This window comes from Trematomus bernacchii, unplaced genomic scaffold (assembly GCF_902827165.1).
Source record: "Trematomus bernacchii unplaced genomic scaffold, fTreBer1.1, whole genome shotgun sequence".
In the NCBI taxonomy this organism is placed as follows: domain Eukaryota; kingdom Metazoa; phylum Chordata; class Actinopteri; order Perciformes; family Nototheniidae; genus Trematomus; species Trematomus bernacchii.
This window is the reverse complement of record NW_022987560.1, coordinates 1,294,529-1,319,801: the sequence shown is the minus strand read 5'-3', so window position 1 is coordinate 1,319,801 and position 25,273 is coordinate 1,294,529. Positions and strand designations below refer to the sequence as shown.

The 25,273-nt window shown below is 41.6% G+C and overlaps 1 protein-coding gene across 2 annotated transcripts in view; it reads left to right on the top strand.

The window, feature by feature from the left end:
• Nucleotides 1-25,273, top strand: part of LOC117477330 (zinc finger protein 420-like) — a 199,165-nt gene that overhangs the window by 49,203 nt on the left and 124,689 nt on the right. Inside the window, exons 2-3 of one of the 2 annotated variants that reach the window (XM_034124013.1) lie at nt 5,609-5,674; nt 12,314-13,671. In XM_034124013.1, the coding sequence (XP_033979904.1) occupies nt 5,642-5,674; nt 12,314-13,648 (1,368 nt within the window). In that variant the 5' untranslated portion in view covers nt 5,609-5,641 and the 3' untranslated portion in view covers nt 13,649-13,671. Of the gene's footprint in view, nt 1-5,608; nt 5,675-12,313; nt 13,672-25,273 lie in introns of those variants that run through there. The other variant, XM_034124012.1, reaches the window with a different exon arrangement.

Genomic DNA, 25,273 nt, shown 5'->3' with positions numbered 1-25,273 from the left:
CAGGAGGCGGAGCCCCGCGGACCGCAGCTCTCTCTCTGCTCCGGATCATCTGATCGCTGCACGGTGCACTTTCTTATGTTCTTTCTCTAACACGTAATGAAGGTTATTAAGCGTTTTAGCTCCTATGTTGTTAATATTGACCGCCATTTCCGTTATGAAGTAAAGCAGCCTCCCTGTCTGTGTCCTCGCGCTGTCCTCACATCCCCGGACCCCCAGACTCGGAGGAGCACAGGGATGTCAGTATTGTTTATGAAGCAGGGTATAGAAAGTACATTATTGAAATGAAAATACTATTTATTTACTTTTACAAACAGTGAGCAGCTGCAGCATGTGTATTGCAGAACATGTGTAAGCGTGCATTCGTCTTTGAGTTGTAGAAAAGCGCTAGGCCTATGTGTTGGACATGTGTGGTTGGACTCTGTCTCACAGGCAGGTTGCAGTGTAACATCAGAGGAGACTGGGCCAATTGTACATTCTCAAACTGTACCACTTAGAACTAACTAAACAATGAAGAGATTATTTTTATATAATTTTATTCAATAATCGTAAGAAATTCAACAGTATGAAGTGATTTGTAAATAGGAATACAGATTTGACTTAATGTTTTCATAAATATATTTTTCTCCCAGTTTGTCATGGGACTTATTTTTACCCTCTCAAAGAACCGGAATCGAGGACCGAAAATAACCGGAATCGAAAAGCAGAACCGTAATCGTTAAAATCCAAAGGATACCTAACCCTATGTGTGATGCAGTAAAATCTTACCGCTCACTTACGTTAGCGGTGTCGTAAAAACCGTGGGAAAATGTAAAATACGATGGCGAAGAAGAAGATTCCAGTGGCCCCAATTTTTGTCCATTCTGGACAAGTGAAAAATGTATTCGGACAAGTAAATTGCCAAACTCACTTGTCCATGGACAAGTACTCTCTAAAAACTTTTTCTCACACTGGCAATAGGGTCCTATGTAGTGGCTGATGGTGCAACTATGGCATCAAAACACATGCATATACAAGAAAACACCTTTTGAAAAGCTGTCCACTGTAGTAGCCTCTATGCGTGAAAGGTGGGGTAGGTAAGTTTGAGAAACCGGCTCGAGATACACTTTTTGTTATATTCCATGGAATGCTCTTAACATCCCGATAGCAATGAATATCTTAAGTGCTTTGACAAAAGATCCATGAAAAAATGTCATCTGTGGAAACCGTAGTACTGTAAAAAGCACGGCCCAGCTAAAATAACTGGATGGCCTTCCTGCCTGTCAGCCTTCCATCTGTGCACAAACTTATCTCGTGCCCTCATTGGTCATGCGCGCGTTCGTGTGTGTTGGAGGAGGGGCTCTGTAAGGAAGTGGCAGATTTTTTCCGGCTGTGTATTTTCAAATTCTAGCGCACTCGAGCTGGTTTCTCCAAAATTACCTACCCCACCTTTAAGTAAGAATTGAACCTACGTGACCTCCTTCTCACTCAAAGATAGAAAAGGGGAAACCACCTGTACGACGAAGCCGGATTTTCGCTTAGCGGGCTAACTTCAGGGAAAACTCTGGGTTTCCGGTCCTACGACGCTGGTTCTCTTTTTAGCGGGCTAGATCTCCATGGTAACTTATGCTGAGCGGCTAGCCTGGTCCGGAGCAGGTTAGGTTGCAGGCTAAGAGATCAACTCCGTGAAAGCACCGCCTGCTGACCAATCAGAGCTCAGTGTGCGGAGTTTAAAGCGATCAAGTCATATTACAGGAGAAAGGAAATACAGAAAAAAAAAGACTTTTGTTATTTTTTGGATCTTGAAAATCCTCTATTTGTTAAAAACCTAATAAAACCGGTTTGTACTTTGTACATTTCGACCCAATTCCTGGTCTCTCTAGTGGTCTCTGAAGGTATCTCCTTGGTCTTAGAGTAAGGTAAGAGCACCTTTCCTTGGAAAAGGCTGACAGTAGTTGGTAATTTGGACTTGAAATTGTTTAAGGGAAATAGAAACCCTTCTAAGGTTAAACTGTAGTTTCATATTGGTTACTGTGGTTGATGTGGTTTTGATTTATGCTGATGTGCTCTGCTGATGTGGTAATATCACTGCTGTGATATCAGTGTTTGACTCTGGCTATGTTTGATTTTACGTTTGCATTGTTTTAATTGGTATAACTGGGGATCAAAGGAGAGGGTTAGGGATTGTGGGTCCTGAAGCTGCCTTAGGCGCCGTTTACACGAGGAGAAAACTGCTTGTATCTGCATAGTTTCGCGTGCGTATAGCCCTATTATTTACACGAGGCCGATAGAAACTGACCCCACAAACAATAACGGGTCCCAAGGTGGATAGATTTGCAAACGAAACGCTCTGGGGGGTCAACCGAGTCCGTGTAATCACCTCGATACGAATATTTCCTGAAAAAATAACGATAGCCCCGCCTCTCCCCACCTCTCCTGCTCACTGCTGAAGCAACTATCAAAGATAGCTGTGTTAATTAAACGCACAAGGGGTTCTTGAATGAAATAATATTATAAAAGGCAAACCAGAATTGTTAACGCCCAATATACTCCTTAAACAAAATAAACAGAGTCAGATTTCATGCATTGATCCATTATATTGACAAAGGTGCATCTCACCCGGTGTTTGTAGAGAATATCTCTCTCTTTCTGAGCCGTCCTCTCCACGGAGACGTGCTTCTTGGGGGATGCAATATCCACAGATTCGGTTTCTTTCAGTTTCTTTCAGTTTCAGTTTCGGGGCTTAAACAGAAGGGTAGCCATGGCAACATTGCAGCGGGCTGCTCGGTTGCTCTTCTTCGCGGCTTTTGGTGTATTTTGGCGGAAGTTACAGCGCCACTTACAGTCCCAGCATATGGACTACAGCGTTTCCAGCGGCCTCGTTTGAACAGACACGTTAAATGAAACAAATGCATGTGAACGGAAGACTTTTTTTGAATACGCATACTGTGCATAAACGCAAACGGTCCCGTGTGAGCGGGGCCTTAATTACCAGGGAGTCTCCCAACGACACAGGGTTTCTCCTCCAGGGGCAGTTTAGATACTGCTCTTGGGTTCTACCAGCCCACCACACCTACTGCACTACGCACTCCGTTTTGCTATCCTGGCGGTCGGACCAACCCAGTCTCACATCTAAACGTTTAATAACTACGTTGGTCCACAACTTGGGATGTAGTATTTCTACAAAAACGCCTCTGAAATTGTAGGATCCCAACGTTTTTGTTCACCATTCATTTCCAATGGCTGGCGTCTGTCACGTGATCTTCAACTTTCTCTCCGCAGAAATAAAAAAACATGGCCGACCTTCGTTTTATTCTCGTTAGAAAATGCCTATTTTAAGGTTAGTTTGGCCATTAAAATGTGTTTTGATGTCATTTGATGCGAGAAATATGAGTTGTTATTTCAGATTATGTGTGCAGTGGATGTACATGATCTTTAGTTTGCTAGTTATTACGAAGAATACTTCAGGAAATTGTGTAAATACAACGTTTTCATTGTTACCAAGGTGGTTGCTAGGGACGCTGCTATCGATATTATGTCTATTATGTTGTGTAATGGTGTTATCTTTATTGCTACCCCCTTCCCCGTCAATTTATAGTAAACAGCGTCTCGGGCTTAGGGCGGCTCAAAGTATTTTGTCCGGCCGTTGTGAAGACTGGTTTGTTTATTGTCCTTGTTTTTGTTTTAAATAAAGCATATTCAATCGAGACATGCCAAACATGTGACGTCATATGACGCGTCGCATCTGCGCACAGGGAGCAGGGAGGGAGACCCCGAGATCCGTATTCCCCGTATTTTTTAAATAAAGAGATTTTCAATCACGGGCGCGCATCAAACGTGTGACGTAATGTGGTATTAAAAGTATTAAAAGAGGTGAAAATCACTACAAGTCTGGGCATGTTGAGAGCTGTACATACACACACATTTCATAGTCTTATATTTCAACAGTTTTACGACAAACTGTGACTTTTTTGACATGGAAATTATTATTTAAGATTGACAAACATCATATGTGTAATTCGTGGCACAATTCAAACGGGATCGAAAGATAATCTTTCTCTCTCCATTGACTTCAATGCATACTTTTTCCGAAATAAGATCCCATGGAGGAACCCGGAAGTTTGACGGACATTACCCACAATCCTCTGTAGCAACCATAGACTGTATAAAAAAATTAAATAATACATTATTCCGAGTGTGCTTGCTTTTCTCTTTGAAAGTCATCACATAATGGCATTGTAATACACGTTTCGGCTGCATTAAATATGACATATCTGCCGTAGTTAACTCTATGTATAGAGCCCTGATGACAAGACTTCTAGACAAACAGGAACTGCCGCCAAAACTGAAAACTTGACGTGGATCTTAAATATATAAGCAATTAAACAACATCTTACATTTCTTTTCACACAATACGTCTCCTTGCAGTATCAACACTAATTCGGCTGACTTATATTTGATCCAATTGGTAGATAGGCTGTATTTACGCCATAACGGTGCACAGCTGATAGAAAGGGACACCTACTGGTTAAAGCACGTTATTGCCCCTCACAGCGCGCCTGGCCGGCAGACACAGCGCGACTGACTAAAATGCTGGTCACCTCCTTATGTAAACAAACACACATGTAAATGGCAATTTATCGATGTCAGAAAAGTTATCGAGTTAATTTGTATTTATCGTACGATAAGTAAATTAATTGCTTATCACGACAGGCGTAACGCTGTTAGCTAGGGCTGCACCCGAATATTCGGTCGTTGGCCTACTATTCAGTTTTCAATTTCGTTATTCGGATATTCTTTTTTTTTTCTTTTTTTTTGGCACTGTGGCTGCCAAATTGAGTTGATTGACATCTCCAATATCAACGTAAGAGCTTTTGCCTCTTCGGGGGGTGCTAACACTTAACCATAAACTTTATAGTTTACTTTCTCCGTCTTTATATGTAGATAAAACTTTTCTCCGTTAATCTCCTCTACTTTTCTCCGTCACGTTGTTTCCATAGCAACAAGCACTTCCTGTCAACAGCGCTAACTCTCCTTCAAAATAAAAGCATGTCCATACCAAATAGGAAGACAAGCCAAATTACACTTAAGACATGTATACAACTGCAACGAAAGTAACAAACACAATGCAATATCCTTTTCAATTTGAAAGAACACAAATTGGGTTATTTACATTAACAAATAACTATAAAACAAGTGCACAAAATGAATGCCTTGTATAAACCTCCTCCCCCGCGTTGCGCACGCCGAATATTAGCTGCTGATTACTACCGAATATCCGGAGCTTGAAAATTGGTATTCGGTACATGCCCTACTGTTAGCTGCCGCCTAAACAGATTATGGTAATCTTGCACTTAGATTCTGGGGGTTTAGTCCCAAAGGTAGGACGGCTGTTTTCCGGAGCCTTATCAGCATCGGAGCTCGGTATCGGAGACGACCTAGATATTAACGTTGGTTTTATCTAAGTTTTACCTCTAAATAGTACTTAAGTACAGTACTTGAGTAAATCACTTAGTTACTTCTCGCCTCTGCCATTAACCTAAGAAGTAGCTGTAGATTTATGTTGTTGTGTCTGTCGGTTGTATTGAGTTATCTTGTTTTGTGTCAGCTGTAGTTGTGTTGATTATTTCAGAGACACAGCCGGAGAAGGAGCACTGAGAGCAGCATGGAGGAGAACAAAAAGACCCCTGGAGCTCAGGTCAGTGTGCACTTCCTCACAATATATTCCTAACACTGTTATCCCCAAATGAAAGATCACAACCTGTTTAGAAAATACAATATTAATGCACAATATGGTTGGATATAGGTTAGAACATTACTACTTAGTAATGTTCTAACATTTATCACATTACGCAAACACAACTGAACATTCCCCAACATTAGACATATGGCAGATTAAAAAAGAATGCACATTTTTTTTTTTAAAGTGTGCAGATACTAGAATCATCAGTTTAAAGTACAGACCAAGAATATAATTACATTAGCAAATTCAACGAAAATACAATAAAAGCACTTCCACAAACAGAGCAGAGTAGCTTACAATTCTCCAAATAGATTAACCAATTTCAAAATGTCCTCAGTAGTAGTAGTAGTAGTAGTAGTAGTAGTAGTAGTAGTAGTTTAGTCATTTCACTTTAAAGGGGACCTATCATGCAAAATGCACTTTTGTACGTCTTTTATACATGAATATGTGTCCCCGGTGTTCCAGGGAACTCACCAAGTGTCAGAAAACTCTCTATTTTCCTCCATACCCAAATCTCTAAAAAAGGGGCTGCAACGGATCTGATAAAAACTGATCCAGATTTGAACACTTTCCTGATGTCAGGACAGTGGCGCTACGGCTATTGGGCCAACTCCACCAATCAGGAGGAGACAACCACGGCATTGCCGTTCGAAAGCGCTGGAGACGCTGTAGTACATATGCAAGGCCTCTAGATGGTGCTGTTGCTCACAGAATCAACCCTTGCAAAAACAGGGGTAAAAAAGTGCAAATTGAGCGAAATGAGGCATGGCTAAAATGCATGATCTGTTTGGTATGTTGAAAAAAAAAAAGTATAAATATGCCTTATATAGGTATGGTCCTACACTATATTATTCAAATATAGCATGATAGGTCCACTTTAACCTTCCATCGCTTCTACAATGTCCCCACTTTTTTATAAATTCCAAAAAGAATTCCCAAATGGTGTAAAATTCCGAAGCTTTCTTCCTTAGTGTGAGTTTCTCAAGAGCCAGACTCAAAGTTAAATTGTTTAACCTGTGGCTCAGGGAGGGGCAACCAACATTTTTCCAACACAAAGCAATTGAGCGCCATTTTTCTTTCCCTAACCGATAGTGAACAGTCTTCTGGATAAATGCTTAAAATACAAAGTTTAGGGCTTAAAGGGGTTCGCAACGAGGTTATTTGGGAAATGTATCTTGTCACCGAAGTCCAAAATATTTTAACCTCTACACAATCCCTCAAGCAATGATACAGGGTACCTTGATGGATCTTGCATTTATAACATAGATCAGGAATGTTAGGGTTAAACTTGTTAAAAATCACAAGGGTGATGTAAGTTCTCATTATCCAATTATATTGTATTAATCTAAGACGTGTATTAATAGTTTGTGTTTGTGCCTTTGAACAAATTGTACCCCAATCATCCTCTGAAATATCCTCTGAAATATCCTTTAATACGTCTTTTACTTTCTGAGTTGTCTTTATGGTTTGCAACCATTATGTTATAAAATTGAGTAACCAGTCCTTTGCTGTTACAGTTTTTTATAGACAGTATCTCTACTGTGGACGTAGGAGGTTGTTGCAACAAGTTGTTTAAGTTTGCCAATATAAAACTCCTAACTTGCAGGTACTTGAAAAAGTGTTTCTGTGGCACGTCATACTTTGTTTTCAGCTCGTCAAACGACATTAGGTTGCTGTCCTCATATAAATCTAGTAGCCTTACAATACCCTTACTTAATCATGTTTGGAAGCCCATGTCATTCTTCAGCCCGGGTAAAAATGCCCCAAATAGGTGAGAACAAGACAACATTGGGGAGTCGCCTATATATTTATGTGCTTCATGCCAGGCAAACATTTTATTTTTCACAAAGGGATTCATTGTTTTTTTCCTTAGATTTTTAGAAGGAGCAGAGAATAGAAAGATATCCAGCATCAAACCCTTTGAAGACAACAACTCAACTCGTAACCACGGCAAATCAACTCCTCTTTAAAACCAAAACATTAAATGTTGGTAGTTGTAACCCTCCCCTATCGTAAGGTAAATACAACAGAGAGAGTCTAAGTCTCGGCTTCCTGTTATTCCAAATACATTTAGAAAGTAGCTTTCTTATTTTAGAGAAAATGGAGGAGGAGGTGCTAGTGGGATTGATTGAAAAAGATATAAACATTTTGGCAATATACTCATCTTAATTATATTAATTATTTCCACTAAGGACAAGGCAATGTTGTCCACCTAGTGAAATCTTCTGACACTTTAGGGGTGACAAGGGTTTGTAATTAGATGCACTGAGAATGTCTATCATTGGTGTAATTTTAATACCCAGATAAGCAAAACCGTTTCTGGCATTTACAAATGGGAAAGATAATTTTGGATTTCTTCCCTCCTGTTCATTGAGAAACATAATAGAGGATTTATCTTTGTTCACCTTAAAACCAGAGATTTTACCAAATTGATTGATTACTTTTAAGAGGGATTTTGCAAGACCTGATCAAAACACTATGGCATCATCTGCATACAATGCTATATTATGCTCTAGGTGCCCTGTCTTAATACCATAAATCAAAGGGTGTGATTGTATGGCTATTGCCAACGGCTCCATATAATAGCTATCACAAAAAGTAAATATGAGAGCCTTGTCTTGTGCCGCGAAAGAGTATACATGGTTGTGAAATACAATTATTGGTTAATACTACTGCGGACGAATCAAAAAATATAATTTTAATCCATTTAAGAAAGTAGTCATCAAGACCAAAGCGCTTAAGCACTTCTAGCAGATATGGCCATTCGACTCTATCAAACGCCTTTTCTGCATCGAGTGACAAAATGGTCTTGTCCGGGGTTCCTTCACGAAACATAACCCTCCTTACATTATGGAATCCTTGAGGATTTTTAACAAAGCCGTTTTGATCTGATCCAAATGAATGCCATCCATAGTTAGTATATCTTTAGATAATTTGTTTCGTAGATTCTTTGGGAATATAGTTGAGTATCATCCGCATAACAGTGGAAATGTACAGAATGATTCCTTATAATATTGCCTAGCGAAAGCATATATAATGTGAACAAAATAGGTCCAAGCACTGAGCTCTGTGGCACTCCATGGCTAACTTTGGTTTGTATGGAAGATTTATCGTTGACACACACAAACTGAGAGCGTTCCGATAGATAGGACCTAAACCAGCCTAAAGCAGTTCCCTTTATGCCAACTAAGTGCTCTAGTCTTTGCAATAGGATATCATGGTCGATAGTATCAAATGCAGCACTGAGATCGAGCAAAACAAGAATAGATAAAAGTCCTTTTTCTGAGGCTATTAGAAAGTCATTTGTGACTTTAACCAGAGCTGTCTCTGTGCTATGATGTGTTCTAAAGCCAGACTGAAAATCTTCAACTGTTTTGCGACCGCTTTCTCAAGAATTTTTGAGAGGAACGGAAGATTAGAAATAGGTCTATAATAATAATACATTTTATTTTTATAGCGCTTTTCTAGAACCCAAAGACGCTTTACATTTGGGGAAGGGTAGACAGACAAGGACAGGCAATAAAACAACAAAACAAAAACAAAACAGAAAAACAAAAAACAAAACAGAAAAGCAGTCAGGAGGAAGTTGGTTGAGAGGGGGGGGGGCTTATGGGTATACAGACTTGAAGAGATGGGTTTTGAGGCGGGACTGGAACAGGGTGAGGGACTCAGACTCACGGAGGTCTTGGGGGAGGGAGTTCCAGAGCTTCGGGGCTGCCACAGAGAAGGCTCTGTCCCCAAAGCTCCGGAGTTTGGCCTTGGGGATGGAAAGCAGACCGGCTGAGGTGGATCTGAGGGACCGGGGTGGTTGGTAGAGGATGAGGAGGTCAGTGAGGTAGGGGGGGGGCAGATGGTGGAGGGCTTTGTAGGTGAGTACCAGGAGTTTGTATTGGATGCGGTGTGAAACGGGGAGCCAGTGAAGTTCTTTGAGGACCGGGGTGATATGATGCCATGATTTGGTGTGGGTGAGGAGTCTGGCGGCTGCGTTCTGGACACGCTGAAGTCTATTGAGGGATGTAGTGCTGATGCCGTAGAGGAGTGCGTTGCAATAGTCCAGGCGGGAGGAGATGAAGGCGTGAATGAGTCGCTCAGCTGCTATAATTGGCTAGAACCTGTGGATCGATGTTGTGCTTTTTAAGAAGAGGTTTTATTACTGCTACTTTGAATGATTGTGGAACATAGCCTGATAATAAAGACATATTCATAATATTTAATAAAGAAGTGTTAATTAATGGAAAAACTTCCTTTAACAGCTTAGTTGGAATCGGGTCTAAGATACACGTTGATGGTTTAGAAGAAAGAATCATTGAATTCAATTGTTCAAGGTTTATGGCTGAAAAGCATTCTAATTTACTATCTAGTGTAATATTAGAACTTACATTTCCGGGAGCTGTTGATAACCCTATACTGGTCAAAGGCATAAGGTAATTGATTTTGTTTCTAAGAGTAACAATTGTATCATTAAAAAAAGCACATAAAATCATTACTACTGAGTGCTATGGGAATAGAAGGCTCAATCGAGCTGTGGCTCTCGGTCAGCCTGGCTACAGTGCTGAAAAGAAATCTTGCATTATTCTTATTCTCATCTATTAATGAAGAGTAGTAAGCTGCTCTCGCTTTACGCAGTGCTTTCTTATATTCATTGAGAGTAATATGCCAAATGAAACGAGATTCTTCAAGTTTAGTGGAACGCCATATCCTTTCAAGTTGTCTCGACTTTTCCTTTATTTTGCGGGTTTCGGCATTATGCCATGGAGCTAGTCTATGTTGTTTTATTTTCTTCTTTTTCAAAGGAGCAACAGAGTCTAATTTTATTCGCAGCGCATCTTTAGCACTATCAACAACATGATCAATTTGGGGTGGTGTACATTTTGTATACGTTTCCTCCCTTACATACAGACAAGCTATCGAGTTAAGTATTGGTGGAATCTCTTCCTTAAATTTGGCTATAGCACTAACAGATAGGTTTCTGCTGCAGGAGCTTTTGACTAATGGTTTGTAGTCTAGTAGCAGTACTTCAAAAGTTACCAAAAAATGGTCGGATAAAGCAGGATTATGCGGTTCGACTAATAGTTGCTCAATTTCAATACCATAAGTCAGAACAAGGTCGAGAGTGTGATTATAACAGTGAGTTGGTTTATTTACACTCTGACGGAAACCAATAGAATCTAATATAGAGTTAAATACAACAGTAAGGCTATTTTTATCATCGTCAACATGAATATTAAAGTCACCTACGATAATTATTTTATCTGTTTTAAGTACCAAAGTTGATAAAAACTCAGAGAATTCTGATAAGAATGGTTGTTAAGAATGGCATTGGAAATATCTTCAAAGTTCAGTTCCCTATTCATTGCGAGTTTTGTTTCTACGGAAATATTGGGAAAAGACAGCTCATCTAGGAAAGTGTTTTGACTTACCGAATTCAATGGATAATCAGATTGATAAAGCCTCTTATAGAAGGCCTGATTAATTTCCAATGGATCTGTAGTTATTAACGTAATGTAGCTTTCGGTTTGGGCAAACTGCGTGCGCATCACTCTCAATCCTCAATGGTAATGTTTAGGTGGATTTTAGGAACTTCCCCTCAATTCTATTGGCTCTAACGGTTAAAAAGAGGTTTCAATCACCAAAATTGACCGAAGGGCTCCAGAGATACGGCAAATACACCCAGAGGTGTTTTTTTTTCTAAACCTCTCTAAAAAGGTCAAATTTAACTTGTTTTGCATCAATCTTGAAACAGGGTACTTATTATATTTTATAGTTTTGATTGCTAAAGCTTTTAGTCTACTACCCCATCATTCAAGTGTGGTTTTTTACTATGTTAAATCTGAATTTACTTTAATATAAAATCATCTATATCGATTCAGACACTTCTACATCCAACTCACAGGTGTATCATTGCTTTGAGAAAAAAGATTATTAATGTACCCCTTTTTAGAAGTGAAGATATAGTCATTTGTTCTGGGCTTGTCATTTTCGAGCCTGAGGCCTGAAAAACAGGCTCAGGGCTTAACAGGTTAAGCTTAACAAATAGCTCTACATCCCTGACCGAAATGTCCCTAAAATGAAGTCAGAGTTCGAAATATATTTCAAATAATGTATGCACTGCCATTTCCCCACATACACATAACAGTCTGCAATGAAACGGTTGTCTCCTGTTCGCTCCACTTCTTACTTGGCGCACCGGGAACTTTCTCGTGCGAACAAGATACTTTCTCTCTCATTTATTCATTTCCCTTTTAGGGGCTTCATACAATACAATACAAATGCAAGTATTTTATCCTTTCGAGTCATCTGTCTCAAGCCTAAGTCAAGTCTGAAGTCATGAATACCAAGTCAAAGTCAAGTCGAGTCTTTTATCAATGTTATTCAAGCAAGTCTCATGTAAAAAAATATGTGACTCGAGTCCCCCACCTCTGTTATATACTGTTAGAATGTTGCTGTAATATAATAAACATAAACAGTTAGTAAAAGTAGTATTTTTTTTTTTTAACTCAAAGTTTGTATTAAGTGAGTTTTTATTGTGTTAACTGTATATGTATTTATGTTTTTTAGATTTACTTTCTCTCTTTCTCTGTCCGTCTGTTTTAGAAACCGAAAGGAAGAGAGAGACGTCACAGCTGTCAGCAATGTGATGAATCCTTTACAAAATTTGGAAATTTAAAACGCCACCTGCTTATTCATACTGGAGAAAAACCGTACAGCTGTGAAGAGTGTTGCAAAACGTTCGTGAGATCAGTTTCTCTCATAAACCATCAACGTATTCACACAGGAGAGAAACCCAAAGGAAGAGAGAGACGTCACAGCTGTCAGCAATGTGATGAATCCTTTACAACATCTGGAAATTTAAAACGCCACCTGCTTATTCATACTGGAGAAAAACCGTACAGCTGTGAAGAGTGTTGCAAAACGTTCGCGAGATCAGTTTCTCTCATAAACCATCAACGTATTCACACAGGAGAGAAACCATACAGCTGTGATGAGTGTGGGCAAACGTTCACTACATCAAGTCTTCTCAAAATCCATCAGCGTTATCACACTGGAGAAAAACCATACAGCTGTGAAGTGTGTGGGCAAACATTCTCAACATTTTATTATTTTAAATCACATCAACGTATTCACACAGGAGAGAAACCGTACAGCTGTGAAGAGTGTGGGAAAACGTTCACTCAATTAGGTTCTCTCAAAATACATCAACATATTCACACAGGAGAGAAACCGTACAGCTGTGAAGTGTGTGGGAAAACGTTCAATCAATCAGGTGCTCTCAAAACACATCAAAGTATTCACACTGGAGAAAACCCGTACAGCTGTAAAGAGTGTGGGAAAACGTTCACTCAATCAAGTCTTCTCACAATCCATCAACGTATTCACACAGGAGAGAAACCGTACAGCTGTGAAGAGTGTGGGAAAACATTCAATCAATCAAGTAATCTCCAAAGACACCACCGCATTCACACAGGAGAGAAACCATACAGCTGTGAAGAGTGTGGGAAAACGTTCAATCAATCAGGTGCTCTCAAAACACATCAAAGTATTCACACTGGAGAAAACCCGTACAGCTGTGAAGAGTGTGGGCTAAGGTTCACAACATTAGGTGCTCTCAAAACACATCAACGTGTTCACACTGGAGAGATACCGTACTGGTGTGAAGAGTGTGGGAAAACATTCACTAAATCAAGTAATCTCCAAAGACATCACCGCATTCACACAGGAGAGAAACCGTACAGCTGTGAAGAGTGTGGGAAAACGTTCAATCAATCAGGTACTCTCAAAACACATCAATGTATTCACACTCGTGCGAAACCGTACAGCTGTGAAGAGTGTGGGCTAACGTTCACAACATTAGGTGCGCACAAAACACATCAACGTGTTCACACTGGAGAGATACCGTACTGGTGTGAAGAGATGCTGTTGTCTCCCTAAATCAGTGGTTCTCAAACTTTTTCCATCAGGCCCCCCTTTGGAGAAAAAAAAGATTCGGGCCCCCCCAACACAAATAGTCACGTAGTGGGCCAAGTTAACATTTATTAAAATACATCAATATTAACGTGAGCATTCCTTTATCACTTTGTTAGAACAGTGATAATAAAACAATTCTCCAGAAGTCTGTGTACTCAAAAACGAAAAATACATAATATAATTGTGCAATCCCTTTGCAAGAACAATAAGTTATACTTTGCCACTGTGCAAAAAAATTTAAAGAAAGAAAATGCTGATATTTGGCAGAAAAGTGTCTTATCACAGCATTAGTGGCTGCAATGAGCCTGTTTTGCACAGCACATTTCTTCAAAACGGGATTGCAGGCTCAGTGGCGGCGCCAGAGATTTTCTTTTGGGGGTGCTGTGGGGTAGCTTGATGTTTCATAGAGGGTGCTCAAACATTTAGGGTTTCCCATTAATGTACCGGTCGCTACAGTGGAATTGTGTACTGCAACACTCCCCACGCACATACACAGTGTATCCGCGACTGTTAAAATGAAGGCTCAATAATCAACTCACGGCATATAGGTGTAAGCAGGGGTAAAGTGCTATTTTTATAAGTGGGGAGTGGGAGTTAAATATTGAAGTTAAATGCCTCAATCTGGTGCACTTTGAGAGCAAAATGAAGAGATCTATGGATACATCTCTCAACACCCATATGAAACAGAACTGTAAACAGATTTTATTTTTCTTTATGGATATTTTACTAATCACTCCCCTTTTAAACTGTATTCTTGTTTTACTCGCACGCACAAAAAATGGCTCGTTCCACACACACACACAGAGCCGAGCTTGAATAAATCACCGAGACCCAGACGTTCTTGTAATGTACTGTAGCATATTATTTTTGAATCAATAATTTTTCAAATTATGAATTTCACACATACAAAAAATAAATACATACATTTCTTGGGGGTGCTATGGCTATCTTAGGGGGACCTGTAGTACCCCCTAGCGCCCCCCTGACGCCGCCTATTGACCTTCCATCCTCAAAATGTACATTACACACCTGTGTCCTACAGCGCCCTCATAGGTTTCCCTATGTTCCCCTGTTTGGTTAATAAAATGTTGTGACTTAAACTTTGATTGGGATGTTTTGATAGTTCCTGTTGAGTTGGCAGTCTGTTCTGGTCTAAAAAAAAGAACCAATGATGAATGTATCTAGAAAATATTGTTAGATGTGCCAAGAGCAAGGACTAACTTAGGTAAGACAGCTTTTATGTGCGCAGCTCCACTTGCTTGGAACAATCTTCAGCAAGAATTGAAACTGAGCAATCCTCTGCATGTTTTTAAAGCTAGGCTAAATGAGATGCTTGTTGATACTATGGATACTTGTAAATGTCTATAACTATGTAAATGTATCCTGTAAATATAATGTATGATGTCCTTTATTGTTTTATGTTTAATGTGGAACCTATATGCTGCAGGTCTCCCTTGAAAAAGAGATCTATGATCTCAATGGGACCAATCTGGTTAAATAAAAGTTTGAAATGAAATATTCCTGATGTTTTCAGTTTGATTCTGTTCTCTTTTGTTTAAAGTGGACCTATCATGCTATATTTGAATAATATAGTGTAGGACCATACCTATATAAGGCATATTTATACTTTTTTTTTTTCAAAATACCAAACAGATCATGCATTTTAGCCATGCCTCATTTTGCTCAATTTGACCTACCTAATATATATATATATCATTCCAATAACTTGTATATAGACTCGTACTGCACTATTCCACATCATCACTTTATTTTATAACTATTTTTTCTTTTTGTATTGCTCTTGCTCTTATTGTTATTATGTTATTATGTTGCATTGTTGGAGAAGCCTGTGACATAAGATTTTCAACTACATAATTACTCTGTAGCGATGTCAGATTGACAATAAAGAACCTTGAACCTTGACATTTTTTAGATCTGTTTTAGCAAGGGCAGATTCAGTGAGAACAGCACCATCTACTGGCCTGGCATATGCACTACATCGTCTCCAGCGCTTTCGAACGGCAATGGCCGTGGCTGTCTCCTCCTGATTGGTGGAGTTGGCCCAATAGCCGTAGCGCCACCGTCCTGACGTCAGGACAGTGTTTAAATCTGGATCAGTTTTTATCAGATCCGTTGCAGCCCCTTTTTTAGAGATTTGGGTATGGAGGAAAATAGAGAGGGTTGTGTTTTCTGACACTTGGTGAGTTCCCTGGAACACCGGGGACACATATTCATGTTTAAAAGACGTACAAAAGTGCATTTTGCATGATAGGTCCCCTTTAAATTATCAGAATTTACCAAAAATAAAAAAGGCCTTAGAAACAGACTCACATCCCTGCATATTTTTTGTGTTTTTCAGCACATTATAAACATGTCATTCCCTTGTTTTAGGGCCGCTGACTGCTGGATGAAATGTATCACTCAAACTTTAATTTGAATGAAAAATATACTTTTTAACTCAGTTTGTTTGACCTGGTTTGTTCCCAGTGAAGGACTCCAGCTCACAATGAGGTAACTGTTAACCTGTTAAGCCCCAAGCCTGTTTTTCAGGTCTCAGGCTCGAAAATGACATTCCCAGAACATATGACTATATCTTCACTTCTAAAAGGGGTAAATTATCTCAATCTCAATCTTTATTTATTTATATAGCACATTTAAAACAATCTTCAGTTGACCAAAGTGCTGTACAGGCAATAACTACAATATTAAATAACACTAATAAAACAATAATTAAAAACATGATAAAAAGCACAATAACTAGAAACATTAAAAAAAACACATACAAATGTAAAAATGTAATGTTCAACTAGTATTAAAAGCCAGTGCAAAGAGGTGAGTTTTTAGCTGAGATTTAAAAAGTTCAATAGACTCAGCAGTCCGGATATGTGCTGGGAGGCTGTTCCACAGTCTGGGAGCTGCAACACTGAAAGCCCTGTCACCTCGGGTTTTTTTCCTGCACCGAGGAACCACCAACATATTTTGCTGAGCTGATCGCAATGCTCTAGCTGGAGCATGGCGGTGCAACAACTCAGACAGGTAATGTGGTGCCAGTCCATGCAATGATTTAAAAACAACAATTAAGTACTTGAACTGGATCCTGTAACTGACAGGAAGCCAATGAAGGTCTGCCAAAACGGGTGTGATGTGGTCATAACGTCTCTTCCCAGTAAGAAGGCGTGCAGCCACATTTTGGACCAGCTGCAGGCGACGGATCAAACACTTATCAACACCAATATACAGGGAGTTACAATAGTCTAAACGAGACGTTATAAATAGGTGGATTAGCTGTTCAAATTCCTTACTAGGAAGCTAAGCCTTTACCTTCCCCAGTAGCCGCAGCTGGAAGAAGCTTGTCTTGACAACTGAGCTTATTTGTTTGTCGAATTTAAAACAGTTGTCAAAGATGACTCCAAGATTTCTGACAGAGGGACGGCTGTAGGAGGCTAAGGGGCCGAGTACACTATTAAAGCCATCCAGGAGTTCAGACTGTCCAAATATTATAATCTCTGTCTTGTTTTCGTTGAGAGTCAAGAAGTTGATTTCCATCCATGATATTATGTCTTTCAACAGCTAAGCAAGGCAATCCTATATTCCTTATTTGCTTTTATAGGCAGGTATACCTGCAGATCATCTGCAAAGCAATGGTAAGAAATGTTATGCTTTTTAAAAATTGACCCCAGAGGTAGTAAATACAGACTGAACAAAATGGGGCCTAGGATAAAACCTTGAAGGACCCCATATGCTAGTGGGGCTGCAGCTGAAGAATACTGGCCAAGATGCACAGAAAAGGTCCTTTCTGACAGATAGGATTGAAACCATTTGAGGACATTACCTTTAATTCCAACACACAGTTCATGGCGTGATAAAATAATTTGGTGGTAAATGGTGTCAAAAGCAGCAGACAAATCTAAAAGCACAAGCACAGCAGAATTCCCAGAATCAGCAGTTAAAAGAAGATCATTAAAGACTCTTAGGAGAGCAGTTTCTGTGCTGTGGCGTGATTTAAAACCAGACTGAAACTTCTCTGATATGCAGTTTAAAACAAGGTGCAACTGCAGTTGCGCTAACACCACTTTCTCTAGGACTTTAGAGAGGAAGGGCAGCTTAGAAATAGGTCTAAAGTTGGAGAGAACAGAATGATCAAGGTTCTGTTTTTTGATAAGAGGCTGCACTACAGCCTAATCTTTTTTCTCAAAGCAATGATAAACCTGTGAGTTGGATGTAGAAAAGTATGAATCAATATAGATGTTTTTATTTTAAAGTAAATTCAGATTGAACATAGTAAAAAAGATTAAATTATAGTTTCCGTCCAAAAAAAAAACATTACTTATAGTGAAAACCACCCTTGAATGATGGGATAGTAGACTAAAAGCTTTTATAACATAAGTACCCTGTATCAAGATTGATGCAAAACAAGTTAAATTTGACCTTTTTAGAGAGGTTTAGAAAAAAAGAACCACCTCTGGGGTCATTTGGGTAAATGCTGGTAGTACAGTGCCATCCCAAAGAAAGATTTGACCTTCTGCTGAGATGGAGTACAGCCGTCACCGTCCATAAGGTCCTCTTTCCTGAAAGCAGATATGACCTCCACCTTCCCCTGATCGACTGAGACACCATCACTGCTCACCACATGGCCAAGAAACCGCACAGACCTGCGAAGGAAGTGGCACTTCTTCTGAGACAGCTTCAGATTGTTAGCTCTGAGACGTGAGAAGACCATCTCGAGTCGACTCAGGGCTTCCACTTCAGATTTAGCAAAAACCAGCAGGTCGTCCATATAACAGAGGAGGCTGGGGAAGTTCAAGTCACCAAAAACACTCATCATCATCCGCATAAAGGATGCAGGACTGTTGCATAGCCCCTGGGGAAGTCTGTTGTACTCATATAAGCCCAATGGTGTTGTGAAGGCTGTGTACCGTTTGTCAGACTCATGGAGGGGGACATTGTAGAAGCCTGACGTGAGATCCATGGTGCTGAAAAAGGCATTCCCTCCAAGGGCGACAAGGCAGTCTCCCTGGTGGGGCAATGGGTGGGCGTCTTTGACTGTCTTGGCATTCAGCCAACGAAAGTCAGTGCAGATCCTCAATTCACTTTCTTCTTCCAGACCAGAACCAGCGGGGAGGCATACTCGCTGACTGACTTGCTGATAATGCCCTTCAACTCCATCTCAGACAAGACTTCTCTCAGTTTGTGGTAGTGTGCTGGAGGGACGCGACAGTAGGGGAGCCGGAAGGGATGATCATTAGTGAGGTGTATGCGATGGACAAACCCTTTTGCTTCCCCGCAGTCTAGCTTGTCCTTGGAAAATACATCCTGGTAAGTGAGAACAAGGTCAGCCAGACGCTGCTTCCATTCGCCCGACACCTCGCAGCCATCAATGTCTATGTCCGTCAAACCACATTCCTTGAGTTGTTGAAGGGGGTTACAGGTGGTTTCTGGGTTGAAGACCGGTTCAGCAGGCTGATCTGCCTGTGACCTGTTCACACCCTGGGAGATGTGGAGGTCCTCTACAGCAACACAAGGAAAGACGTCAGCCACTTTGGCATTGCGACGTAACGTCACAGGTTTCTTCGTCGAGTTCATGATCTTCATTGGGACCCAGCGATCTCCCCACATTGGTGCTCGCCCAACAATGAGGTTCTTTGGGGCTGAACGGGAGGATGTTGGTTCCACAATGACAGTGCTCCCTGGTGACACAGGTGCGCTACTGGGTCATTTCCCCCAGACCAAATACTCTTGCTGAGGGGCAAGTGTGACAGCCTGCTGCAGTCTGACAGTACCAATCTTGTTAGGCAACTCAGGACCAGACCAGCGTGTGATGCCACTGAGCATCTGAAGAAACTGTTCACACTCTGGGTCTGAAGTGCTTGAAGATATGAGCTCCCAGTACTTTTCATCAGACTTCATCTTCTGTATCATGGGTCTGATAACGTTGCTCCCAATGATTAACTCGTCCCTCTGGCCAGGAACAAGGAAGGTTGGCACAATGAACTTAGATCCAAAAATCTCAATGTCAAGGTCATAGATACATGTGGGTCGTGTCGTGAGGCCACCACAGCCAACTCGAATCACATTTCCAGGAACAGGCTGAGGATTCAGAATGACGCCAGTGGCCTTAAGCCTGGACTCCGCCTCCTCACTGAGCGTGCATGACATGCTCCCTGAATCAAGCATCCCTCTCAATGTAGACCGGCTACTGATGACCACTGGAGCATAAAACAAGTCGCTAGCCCCCTCCACCTTATGTGATCCCACAAAAATCACTGTCTTGTCATCAGGAAGACCACTAGAACAGTTTACATAGATAGACTGCGAATCTTCCTCCCTGCTGAGGGTGTCACCAGCACTGCCCATGTTACCCCTCTCATTACATGGGCTGGCTAGTTTAAATCAGCATTGGAGGATGAAGGGGCAGGCGTGGTTGGGGAGCGGGAGGCTTGCGGGCACTCAAGCCTCATATTGGTCATATGAGGCTTGAAGGGCCAAAGCAGTTGAGGCACAATCGGCTCCATGGTGGATTAGTCAATGGTGGCAGGGGCTAAGTTAGAAACAGCAGCAAGGGGTGAAGGCAGTGCATTAGATGCATGTTGACTCAATAGCACATTGCCCAGACGAGGCTGATCGCAGACCCCCACAGGTGTAGGCAGAGAGGTCTGATGGGGATTCAACTGGCATATCCCGAAGGCAGCTTGTGCACCGCCAGGACATGAAGAACGGAAAGAATCAGCCACAGGGCTCTGACTGCAAGCTGACAAACACTGTGTGTCGGGACTCAGATGCTGTCCTCCTCGCATTTCTCGTGTAACTCTCCAAACGCCCCTGGACCTCGGATGCAGTCCACTGCTCAGGTGCCTTCAGCTGGAATGACATGGCAAGACTGGGATTGGGACAGTGATTAATGACCATCATGACCACTTCAGCACTGGGGTCCTCAACAGACCTACCTCGTCTCCTCAGGCACTCGTCAGCAGCATCAATGGATTTGTTGAGGCGAATCCAGTAATCCATGGCACTTTCATTTGCACTGTGGGGTAACACATTCTGAGGTGAGGCAGAGCTCATCTGTGCCTCACCTCATCCCACAGTAAGCAAATGAGCCTGCCTTGAGCGCGCTCACAAAATAAATGCCCGCGCTACATTAGTTCCCGCGCTCCAGTCAGTTACTGTGGGCTTACGTGAGGCAGAGCTCGTCCCTGCCTCACTCCTCATCGCTCCCATGTAGTTGTAGCGGAGCTCGGCCAATTTGCTGATTTGGACTATAAAAAGCGATTGGAATCATACAGAAATCACACTTACAACACAGATCAGTGGAGACATTTTATTATTATTACTATTTAGTTTTTCTTTAGTTGTTTTTCTGTTACCTTGGAGTATGACAGGTGAGGCTCTGCCTCCCCTGCCTCCCCTGACTGCACGTTGCTGTGACAAACCATCATGACTGGATGACTGACTCGTAGCAGAATTAGGCTGGATGACACTGGGTTGGTGAATAGCGCTAAGGCTGGCTGAGATGTTATCCCCAATCTGTTTAGCCAAGTCTGTAATCAACACCCCAAATGTATCAACAGAGATGACTTGTGCAGGCTTAGGTTGTGACTTGTGCAGGCTCAGGTGGGATGAATGGTGTGGAACTGGCAGCGGGGGCCAAATGTGGGTCAATTACCGACTGATCAACTGAGTAGTTGAGAATATTGGGCAACATAGACCTACCCCTACCAAAACTAAGAGAAGCAGCCTCTGATATCACAATATGCCCAGAAAACTTGTAAAATAAATACCAATGAAAAAAACAGGTTATCACTCTCAGTACATATAAAAACAGATATAGACATCAAATATCACCACAAGATGAATACAAAAATTGTGTATTTTATTATGCGAAGCACTAAATGGTTTTAGAAAAATATCGACTCTTTGTTTGTAGATATCTACTAAACTAAAACATACAAATAAAGAAAGTAATGTAGGCCTGTTATACTGAGTGATATATAGTATACACCAGAGGTGTGGACTCGAGTCACATGACTTGGACTCGAGTCAGACTCGAGTCACCAATTTGATGACTTTGGACTCGACTTGACAAAATCACAAAACACTTGCGACTCGACTTGGACTTGAACACTAATGACTCGGGACTTGACTTGGACTTGAGCCTTCTGACTTGAGGTGACTTGATAATTTAATTCAGAGGTCTCCAACACGCCGATCGCGAGCTGCCGCTCAGAAGAGCAGACTCGCGTCGGGGAGAGCAGAATCTTCAGCCGCTCCAACTCTTGCTGTGAATCCATGCAGGCAGGGGCGGGACTTTATTTTGCTGAGCCACCATGCGGCCAATCATATGCGAGGACACACTAGGATCATACCATTATGTGAAAGAAGGGTGGGGGGCAGACGCTCCAAAGACAGCTAGTGTAGTGGTACAGGCCAGCTACACAGAGCGACGGGGAGACGGGGAGACGGATTTAAATGCAAGCGCGTCGGAAAAAGTCAAGAAATGAGCGAAAACCGAAAAAAGAAGCAGCTTCTGGCTGCATTTCAATGATATTGGAGAAAACAAAGCTGAGTGCAGGATTTGTAAAATGAAAATAACCTTCAGAGCAAGGTTTTGTTTTGGTAACCACTCAGGATTTATTGTCAGAGGTGGGAGAAGTTCAGATCTTGTACTTGAGTAAAAGTACCAGAGTGTAGGAATACTCGGTTACAATAAAAAGTCCTGCATTCAAAATGTTACAAGTAAAAGTAGAAAAGTATTATCATCAAAATATAGTTAAAGTACCACCTGCAGAGGGATCTAGATTCAGGTGTTCTTTTCCCCATAAAGACCGGCTCGCTGCACATTATCCCTTGCATAAAGATAGGTTGTGGGTCCCTTATAACATGTTGTACAGTGGAAATAAACATTCTGGTTACCTCAACATCAGCGCTCTTATGCATTGAACTCCTTCTGAATCAAACCGTCACGGTAGCCTAACCTTACTGATCCCTCTTAAAATAGAAAAAAAACAGGTTACTTTACCAGCAGAGAGAAAATGGATTATTAAATGATTAATGTGACTAATAAAGAGCAGTTTGAGTATTATTCTGTTGATCGATGTCATTACATTTGTTGAAAAGCACATAAGGACTTGTTTAAGACTCGTTTTGTCAAAGTTTAGGACTTGGACTTGACTTGAACTCGCCCATCCTGACTTGAGACTTGACTTGGACTTGAGCGCAAAGACTTGAGACTTGACTCGGACTTGCAAAATAATGACTTGGTCCCACCTCTGGTATACACACTGCACGGACCTCACAGCTGTTCTCACTGTAAACATCGCGTCGCGATGAAAGCAGTTAATAAAATAATATCCAGGGGATGCATACAGAGCTGTCATTGGCTGAGATAAGTCCGGCCGTGCGTCACGACTCTTTTAAACATCTCTGTTGCCGGAAATACATCCGCGGAGGTTCCGCGGACTGGCGCGGAGGACCCATCAGTGTATCCTCGATTATAGCTCCTCCAGAGAGCCTCCTCGATGTTCGATCCTCGGTCCTCGAAGTGCATTTAGAGAAATGAGATGTCCTTCAACATGGCGTGCTAAAATCCATTTCCTGGTCACTACCGGAGGACCGAGGATTCGAGGAGTCGAGGAGGGGAAATTAGTGAAATGAGAAAGGGCCAATATATAGGGGGGAAAGTCCTCACAACAATAAACTCCTGAGCACAGCGACCACACTTCAGAGGTTCCGCCCACTGATCTCCGACCTTGCCAGGTATTTAACATTCAATAAAATGAAGAACACAGAATACAATTATATAAAACACAGAATTTGTGTGATTATACAAAATTAAATTAAATAAAACCCACTGCATATTTACATCTGTTACATATATATAAATATGGGACTGGTATGGCGGATTTTAAACGTTGGGAAAAATGTTTTTGTTTGTGATCATACATTTGTTTTCCATTATATAGGTTTTGATATAATGATTGATCATTAAAGTGTTCTCAAAGACTTCCGGTCTGAGCGGAGCCATGTGAGGTCGCATTTCTCGAGCTCCTCGCCAGAATCAGAATATTTATATTAGACAACTACCCTCTACTTTATTCAAGTAACTTTAATCTAAGCTGTTCTTCCTTGCCTCCGCCCAACAGTTTCATTTGAAATATGTCGTCTTCCTCTCGCAAAAAGGTGTCTGCTGCGCCAGATCCGAAAGCTAATAGTGCTAGCCCGGCTAAAGGTGCTGGGGCAGGGCCCCTAGCCGCTAGCGCAGCATGAGGCGATGAGACCGCCATTCTACAGGCCATTCAATCTCTCAGAGAGGACCTGCTGAAGAAAATTGATGACAACGCCGAGATGCAGTCCAAAGAATTACGACGTGAAATAAGCCAACTGAGATCCGCCGTTGACCGCGTCAGCAGCCGCACCAAGTCTTTGGAGGACCGGGTCGAGAGCTGCCGCTAATGATCACTCGGACCTCATTGCCACTCTCGAACGAGATGTGCAGCAGATAAAAAAGGACATGAAAATCTTCTCTGACAGGAGTGAGGACCTGGAGGCGCGATCTAGGAGGTGCAACCTCCGCATCACCGGGATACAAGAAAAACGGGAGGCAGGGAAGAACCCAACTGACTTTGTAGCTAAACTACTCCAGGAAACGCTGGGCTTAGAAAAAGAGCCACGACTAGACATATGCCATCGCACCCTACGGGAACAGCCCCAGGAGGACCAGCCACCCCGCGCCTTTGTGGTGAGATTTCACTATTACCGGGAGCATGGGCGTCGCAGCCATTATATGAGGGTGGGACAAGTCCCCCCCACTTTTTCAAATGATTAGTTTAGACCCCCCCACTTTTACTATGCGGAAAGTCCGTGAATCGGTCTATCCACTCGCTGCACTTTGTAGAGCGCTGTGTCAGTGCTTCACTATCAAATGAAATCCATTCCACTTGCTTATTGAGAGAATGCCCAAATCAATGAAACTCCGTTCCATGTTTTCACTGCTACTTTGTACCAAGGCAGATTCTCACATAGCGCGCGCATGTTCAAGGAGTGATGTCATAGTTGGACAGCTCAGATCTGTTGTATGAAGCGATGCCGGTAGCGGAGGTAAGGCACACATACCAAATGTTCAGGAAATGGTTAATACAGCGAAAATCAAAGCTGACGATCTCTTGGTTTGATATGTTTTCTCCCCCAGACAACATGGACATAAGAACATTTTTTTCAAAGAAGAGGAAAGTAAGTCATCAGCTGGTAGCAGTTAATCAGTTAACAGTGATGGCAGCGTCTCACTTCTGGAGAGGAGTTTCGTCTTTATGTCATGATAGAGAGAGATACAAATACTGAATAGTTTAGATGAGAAAAGGCATCGAAATGCCAGGTTACTAGTATTTATCAGTATTTATTATCACTTCACCACCTCTCTTGACATCTAGGCACTTGAGAGTGAGTCAGAGGCAGAATACAGGGACAGTGGAGAGAGGTCCATTGCTGAGGTGAGTGATGAAAGGGAAATGACAGTTGAGAGTAAATTGTGATGTGGACTCTCATCCCAGGATTTTAAGGAAATCAGTGGGGATCTTGAACAGGAAACATTTCAGT